This window comes from Limulus polyphemus, unplaced genomic scaffold (genome assembly GCF_000517525.1).
Source record: "Limulus polyphemus unplaced genomic scaffold, Limulus_polyphemus-2.1.2 Scaffold841, whole genome shotgun sequence".
Taxonomy (NCBI): Eukaryota; Metazoa; Arthropoda; class Merostomata; order Xiphosura; family Limulidae; genus Limulus; species Limulus polyphemus.
The window spans coordinates 34,522-43,472 of NW_013666451.1; the positions used below are offsets into that span (position 1 = coordinate 34,522).

Sequence of the window (8,951 nt, forward strand, 5' to 3'; positions counted from 1 at the left end):
TACCCAACGTAACTGTAGTTAACACTAGAAATAGAAGTTGATTGGTTACTATATCTATAGAATAAGTTCTTATTGGTTAAAAAAGTATGTTTACATAAAGATATAAATTACATTTGGTGATTAGGTTTACATATGTGTAATCATTTAAATGAAAAGAAAAATATTCTAGCTTGTAATTATGTTCAACAGGAACAAACTATTGTGAGTGATATATTTAAAATAAAACAATCAATATGACAAGTATTAACATTTAACAAGACACGTACCATGACTGCTCATTATTACGAGCATGAAATGTACAATGTGATAAGCAATTAAATTTACCTTTCTGTTTGCCTATTGGCTTAAAGAAATTACTTTTTATAATTACATGTTATCTTAACTGAAAAGATAAATTTTTACAACTCATGACTGCTGATGAGTTTTACAAGATACACAAGTATTAAGTAGTTTTTAGTAAATAAATTTGTAACAAATTATTGTTTTTAAAGATAAATACAACTTTTGTATGCAACTTACATAAAGTAAACCTCATGGTGTTAATTAGAGAAATTAAAATTTAGTTTATATGTAATACTACTAACAGATGATAATTATTTTATTGTACAGAAACTACCCTGTATATTATAATTATTTTTCCTATTTACATTCTACAGAAACTGAACTTTATGTTAATTAGTTATTTGTATACATCTTTATTAATTTGTTTTACAGGAAATACACATCATGATACTAATATGTATTTAACAGGGTAGACATTTCATTAAAAGTAGCAAAGTGAATAACAAGTATACCTGTGGTTATTACCTTAAGACATTAAGATTGCAGGGTGATCAGCAGGAAAAATATACACTTCACACCAAAAATTCCTTCACATCCTGAGATGGGACAGTCTGTAATGTCATACTTCAGAACTATATCCAAAGCTGTTTTTATCTTTTCTGTTGGTGTATATGGAGCTTTCTTTTGTGTCCTTATGTTTTAAGAAATACATATTTGTGAGTACTTTTACACAACCTTGTGGATTCCTGCACTGAAACATTTCTTTTTGGTTAAGTAATTTGTAACAGTCAGTCACAATCATTTATACTGGGACCCTTTCCTAATAGTACTTACAATAGTAGACAGACTCTTTGTTCTTTTTCTCTATGAGAACAAAAATTTTTTTTCAAACAAATAGCTTTTATACAAGAACAAATTTCTAATACCCATTAACGTTCTTACAATAAAAATATATTTTGGGTATCAAAAAGCTTTTTTTAGAACAAACAGCTACACAGTACCAGCTAACAGTATCAACAACAAATATCTTGCTACTTACTGCTAACTTTATCCCAAAGCTACATTTGTTTTTTACAACTAACTAGGAGTTTCTCTATCCACAATAGTTTCTTAAGATAAACAACATAGTTTCCTGCTACCAACTAGCCTTACCAGATCAAATATATTCTTGTTATCACTTAAATTTCTTACCCGAAACAAAAGACTTCATCTTGCAGCCAACTGCTTTTTCACAACAGCTAACTACTACTACTTGCTACCCACTATGTGCTTTATCACAATGCACTACTTCTTGATATCCACTAGCTTCTTCATTAGAGCAAATGTTTTTTGCTACTTACCAGCTCCTTACTGCTAACTAACTACTTCACAAGAACTAACATTTATTTAACTATTTCATGAGAATTAACAGCTTCCTACTACCAACTAGCTTTTCACAAGAACTAACAGCTTCTGACTGTTAACTAACTACTTTACAACAACTAACAGTTTCCTACTACCAACTAGCTTTTCACAGGAACTAACAGCTTCTTACTGTTAACTAACTACTTCACAAATACTAACAGTTTCCTACTACCAACTAGCTTTTCACAAGAACTAACAACTTCGTACTGTTAACTAACTACTTCACAAATACTAACAGTTTCCTACTACCAACTAGCTTTTCACAAGAACTAACAACTTCTTACTGTTAACTAACTACTTCATGAAAATTAACAGCTTCCTACTACCAACTAGCTTTTCACAAGAACTAACAGCTTCTTACTGTTAACTAACTACTTCATGAAAATTAACAGCTTCCTACTACCAACTAGCTTTTCACAAGAACTAAAAACTTCTTACTGTTAACTAACTACTTCATGAGAACTAACAGCTTCCTACTAACAACCAGCTTTTCACAAGAACTAACAACTTCTTACTGTTAACTAACTACTTCATGAGAACTACCACATTCCTGCTACCACCTAGCTTTTTACAAGAACTAACAGCTTCTTACTATCAATTAGCTTCTTACAAGAATTTACAGCTTCTCTTTAACTAAGTACTGCCTGAGAACTAACATCTTCTTAATGTCAATTAGTTTTTAACAAGAACTTTCAACTTCTTGCTTACTAACTACTTCACAAGAACTAACAACCTTTTACTGTTAAGTAGTTTTTACAAGAACTAACAGCTTCTTACTACCAACATGCTTTTTTATTGATTTGTTTATGAGAACTAATAGCTTTTTACTACCAACTAGTTTTTAGAAGAATTAACAACTTTTCAACTAAATACTTTACAAAAACTAACAGCTTCTTTTGAACTACTTCAAGAGAATTTACAGCTTCTTAATGTTAACTAGCTATTTACAAGAACTAACAGCTTCTTTTTAACTACTTCAAGATAACTAATAGCTTCTTAATATTAACTAGCTTTTTACAAGAACTAACAGCTTCTTTTTAACTAACTACTTAATAAGAACTAACAGTTTTTTTTAACTACTTCATGAGAACTAACAGCTCATTAGTACCAACTAGCTTTTTACACAGAATAATAGCTTCTTATCAAAACTACCAGCACCTTGTTAACTCTTTCTTTGTGAAAACAAGCTCTTTAGCATAACTTACTTTGCTTATATCAGTGACTGTGTCTAATATGCTAGTTCATGATAAAAGAGCAAGTCTAAATTTTTGTAACCTTTTTCTGCATACTTTACAAAACATCTACTTTCTTGTTGTAACTTCTCACGACGTTGTTATATCAGTATGGTATTTATATCTTTGTGTGAATGGAATATAAAGCTCTATATGTTTTGAAGATGATACTTTAAATATTACTTGTAAAAATATTGTACCATGAATGCGTTTGGAAATGGCTATAGTGTATGTTTTTGCTTCTCAATGTAAATAAGCATTAGTGTCAGAAGATTTTATTGTGGCACAAATCATACAATATAGTTTGCTGATATTGGGGCTGACTGTGTGTGTACTTAAAAGATTTCAGCATATGTGTGTCCTTTTCTATAATTTGCTGCATAAGTTAGAGTATCTTTTTTTTCTTCTAAAAATCTGTCCCACATAGTATCAGTAACCTTCTGTAATGTCAGTGTCTTCTTCTTCAATAAGTCCAACATAATACCAGTATCCCACCCCACATTAATCACGCAAGCACCTACTTAACATGCAATTAGTCATGTAGGCACAATCACATTCTCTTCCAGAGCGTGAGAGTAACCATTTTCCCATATTTCATGTTATTGCCCATTTTCATGGTGAGATTCGCTTATCAACTGAAGTATGAACTCAAAACTACCACATCAAACATTGATAATTCTGTGAAAAGTGAAGCTGAAATACCAGAGGTGGCATTTGGTCAAAACTCCGAAGATGGGACATGTGATAACAGATATTATTCTTAACATATGATATATTGGTACCGACTGCAAACCCTGATTCTTTCCTACAATGTATCAGTCATTTTGGTGTTTGTGTTTTTCTAAAATCTTTCCCAAAAGGAAGTTACATTTGGTTGTATATTTATGAAAAGTCTGTTACACAAGATACTTACAAAACTAGATACCACTTGTGTCTTCCTATATAATCTCTTCTTCATAGTGTCAGTAACCGTGACATTTTTTCTTTCCTGTAGCATTTATCCAACAAAGTACTTTATCCTGTACTCTCTTCCACAAGGTGCCAGTAATGCTGGGGTTTTCATGTTTCTGTACAGTTTATACCACATGTTTTCAATAACATTAATGCTGCCATATCTTTCTGTACAATTTGTTGTATATGGTGCCAACAGCACTGATTTTCTTTGTTCTTTTATGTATAGTTTGTCCATATTTGTTATGGTGACTTTTATGTTGTTTGTTTAGGTCTTTGTGTACAATTTATACCAGAAGATACAGGTGGTACTTACATCACTTTGTACATTTTGTACAATACATTACCAGCAGTGTTTGAATTGTGGCAGGATTATTAATTAGACATGGTTCAATGAGAAATAAATCATTAAATTACATATAAACAAATAAATACTGGTACAAGTTATAGTCTGGAAACTCTGAGGGTTACTTTGTAGTTATGAAATCAGTCACATCAACTAAGCCTGTAGTGAGTGGGTTCATTTGCTTTACTCCATCCATGTACTAGTTTGTATTATCCTTGCCTCACTCCTACGTTAAAAAAAAAACATTATAAGAAAAAACGTTTTTCTTTACAGTTCTTTCTCTTCATAAATATTCATTGCATCATCTATTGAACCTTTCCCTTCTGAGAAGCTTAAAGGCTACTAAAAGGTAGTGGGATGGTTTTGGACCTTTCCTGAAAAGAAGTGGGATGGTATCCCACCCCACTTCAAGCACTGATTACCAGTAATGTGGTGCTGCTCATACCTTCTAGTACAACTTATCAAATTAACCAGGATTCTTGGTTATGAATGTTTTTCCTGTATATTTTATAATCTAAGTGCTGACTGTATCATTGAATAAATTCTTTACCATGTAGAACCAGCAAAAACTTTATTGTTTGTACATTTTGTACTACATGGTACTGGTAACTTTAATGGTAGAAATTTCTGTCTTCCTGAAAATGATATACCACACAGTATAACTAAATGTTTCTCTGTGTCACAGATTTTATCATAAAAATAATTATTCTGAAATTGTTGATAACGATTTTGCTGCATGATGTAAGTTTGTGGATTGTATTTTTAAGGCAAATGGTATATGCTATAGCCATTTGTTTTGAAGTTTGTTTTATACTTTCCATTGAATATAAGATACAGGTTCTCAGTATTTTTATCATTTATCTAACAATCTTATTGCAAGTGTGGAATCTCTAATACTTCAAACTTTTTCTGATATCACATACACGGTTTTAAAATTTTGTGTAAATAAAGAATTATCAATGAAGACTGAAATGTTAGTTATCAGTTTTAAGAAAAGAAGATTTATTTCATCTAGAAACAAATATTTTACCAACAAAGTAAGTTTGTCAAAACAATCATGCTTATATTATAGGTCAGTAACACACAAATCAAAGTTCTATTAACTAATGTGTATTAGACCAATTCTGAAACAATTTTTATTTGAATAAATGTTACTTTTGTAAGACTTTCAGTAAGTGCTATCAAGTCATTTCATAGAGCACAAACCATAGCTTATCAAGTATTTTCAAATTAGAATTACTAACACATAATAATATATCTTTGTAATATGCTTGTACTACAAATAAACTTAAAATACCTTTAAGGTATTTAATTTTAGTTTAGTTTTTAATCAAAACCTCTGTTCAAAACCATGTTGATTGATCATGTAGTAGAGTTAATGACTATTTCACATATTCAATAACAATAAGTACAATGATAACACATTATTTCACTTTAGGACTAATGCTCAATTAAACCATACTGAATATAAACCACGAAAGATGATTTTAGATATGCTCTTCATCAAAGTTGTTAACTTAAATTATAGTTCAGGGCAATTACCTTTAGATGATCTGCTTATTAAACTTGATGAATGATAATCTTAGGTGATTATCTTTATATCTACTTTACACCAAAACTTATTAAATCTTAATCCAAGATACTTATCTTTACATCAATTTTCAAATTCAATAAGCTCATTGGCAGTCCCAAAATAAGAAGCTTAATAACTGTCATTCAAATGGTGTGAAATAATTATCAAACCCCATAACTCAAGAATTGTTGTTGAAAATCAACAGATGTAATGATAATCTGAAATCATTTAATTAAATTGTTTAATTATATAATGTTGAATGGTAAGCCAATATGCTTAATACCATCACTGAAATAATAATAGGTTCAAAAGTAACCCAAGGCACTAATAATCGCATCAATTTTTTAACAGTAGGTTATACGACAGCCTAAGGTACTTAATGTATACTGTTCAATTACATAATGTTGAATGATAAACCAAGATATTTAGTTTCATATTTACTTCCTACACTATGAAATAGAATATCAATTATAATGTCTTTCCCACTAATATGGGATTTATTTCACTGTGTGGCAAAAGTTTTTCCCTAAACTAGAACAGTTCATGTAACAGAGGCTACTGTAGGTTGCTCTTGAATAATAAAAATTATGTGAAATAAAATATTGTTCTCTTCTTGATTATACTCCTCCAAAACATTGGCCACATCATCAGTCTGCTGATCCATAGCCACCACCTCCAGGTGTCTCCATGTGAAAAACATCCTACAGAACACAAAACACACACCCCAGATATCATGAGATAAAGGACATACAAATATCATAAGACTGTTATTTAATTTTGGATACAGTACCAAGTTACACTGCTTTCATATTTTTGTGATACAAACTGAACAGCACTTTATCTGACTAATAATTTCCAAAACAAATGACAAACTTACCCCAGCAGACACCTTAACACATGTCTTGCCCCCGAGGTTAACAATTCGCCCATTATTGTAGATAAGAAGGTTTAAGCCTTGTTTTCCATTTTTCCCACCTAGGATAACAATAAATATCTTCATAGATTATAACTCAAATTAGACAAGTCAAAAATTCTTGGTTGTATATTAATATACATGTATTACTGATTTAGTTGGTGATAAAATACTATTAACTACAAAACTTTCATTTCCCAAACTATACTTTGGAAGTACTGTTTAACACAAATCAAAATGTAATTTTTGTGTATCACACAATTTGCTAAAACATATATCAATTTGTAAACCATTAAAATTTTTTTCAAAAATAGACAATATAGCTTTTGGGAATTTACCAAACAATCCATAAGGTGTGAAGACTCTTCTTTCTGTCAACACAGACAGTGTTAGATCTTTCCTAAACAGTAACTCCCGAACAACTCCATCTCCACCATGGTACTGCCCTGAGCCACCACTATCTGGGTTTAATTGAAACTTCTGAACAACAACAGGGTATCTGCAAGACAACAGAAAAGTTATATTTATGAAACATGAATACATTTCATTTTAATGACTTTGTCTTATATAATACAAGACTAATTCCTATCATCAATGCTTCAGCTTATGCCTTCATCTTTGTACAATCTCATTTACTATTCAGATTATGTGAAGATCACATTATCCCAAACAAAGGTATAAGCTTGTATGCCAACAATGAATTACACAGGCCTGCGATAGTTTTATTGTCTTGAAATTTTTATATGTTCTACGGTAATTCCTGTATGCTGAATTCGAAAATGATATCCATTTTTCTCCATCAAGTACAGATTTTTCACAAAACGTCAAATGTACTATTACACAAGTGAATCAATTTTATTGAAACTGGGTCACATTTTGTTGAAAACCACCGGCTATAGATTTCTCAAGACCAATCGCGACGTGAGAGTCTTATTAATCATTCTAGAACCCATGAGAAACACACCAATAGTACATAAATGGTTAACAGGCCACATGATGTGATATTTTTGGATAGTATTTTTATTTTTTTTTCAATATTATTTATTCATCGCTATAGCAACAAGAAGTGTAAATAACCCAAACACTTCCCATTATATTTGTTGTAAAGAAACAATGACAAAACATTACAGAATTCATCAAAAGCACATTACACATATTTTGGAATAAAACTTGAGGCACTAAAACAAATCATGGGCTCCACACAAAGTTTGCACTGTTTATGTCTTAGAGTTGAGAAAATGGAATATAGGTAATAAAAAGTCTTTGCTTTTGGAATTCCAATGGACTGGCATGAGCCTAGAAACCACAGGGATGACTACTACTTTTTCTCATGTAACGTGCAAGGCTACAACACTTCAAATAAAAAAAAATTCGAATCCAAACCTTCAATCTGCTATAGGAACTGTTGCTCATGGACCTGATGTCCTGTACCTACTCCATCAGATTCTGTCTGATTCTGAATGTGATGTCAGTAGAAATGGTGATAGGGATTGTTTTTAACCTGAAACATCTGGTGAACCACAACTTCTCACAGAAGGTGAACTTAATGATTTGGTGAGAGATTTGGGCCTTCCAAAGGATACTTGAGAGATTTTAAGGTCCAAACTTCGGGCTAAGAACTGACTTTCTCCAGTGACATCATTTTACTGATACAGAAATCATGAGAAAGAGTTCTTACCAACCTTTTCACAAGACAGTTCACTGCTTTATTGCAACAATATTGCTGAATTAATAACAATGCTAGGAGCTGCAGTCTATGAACCAAGTGAGTGGCAATTGTTCATTGATTCCTCCATAAGAAGGCTAAAAGGCATTCTCTTTCACAATGGTAACATATGTGCATCTGTTCCAATTGGTAATTTGGTTCACTTGAAGGAAACACAAAAATCTTGAACTTCTTCTTAACAAGTTCAAATACAAAGACCATGGTTGGCTACTTTGTGGATACTTGAAAGTCCTTTGTATGTTGTTGGGTCAACAATCCGGTTATACAAAGTATCCATGATTTTTGTGTGAATGAGATAGCAGAGCACAAAATTATTACAGGATAAAGAAGCAATGGCCACACAGATGGATGGAAGAACATTGAACATAAAAGTTTAGTTAACACAACCTCCACTTCACCTAAAACTGGGCTTGATGAAGCAGTTTGTAAAGGCCTTAGACAAAGATGGCAATCATTTCAAGTATCTATGTGGGTAATTCCCCGCTCTTTCAGAAGCAAAACTTAAATAAGGGATTTTTGTTGAG

The 8,951-nt window shown here is 31.5% G+C and overlaps 1 protein-coding gene across 2 annotated transcripts in view; it reads right to left on the bottom strand.

Moving 5' to 3' along the window:
• Positions 1–5,193: 5,193 nt before the first annotated feature.
• Positions 5,194–8,951, bottom strand: part of LOC106460816 (5-oxoprolinase-like) — a 356,751-nt gene continuing 352,993 nt past the window's right edge. For both annotated transcript variants that reach the window (XM_022387614.1, XM_013920558.2), the window contains exons 31-33: positions 7,040–7,200; positions 6,666–6,763; positions 5,194–6,489 (exon numbers count right to left, since the gene is read on the bottom strand). In XM_022387614.1, the coding sequence (XP_022243322.1) occupies positions 6,436–6,489; positions 6,666–6,763; positions 7,040–7,200 (313 nt within the window). In that variant the 3' untranslated portion in view covers positions 5,194–6,435. The remainder of the gene's footprint in view (positions 6,490–6,665; positions 6,764–7,039; positions 7,201–8,951) is intronic.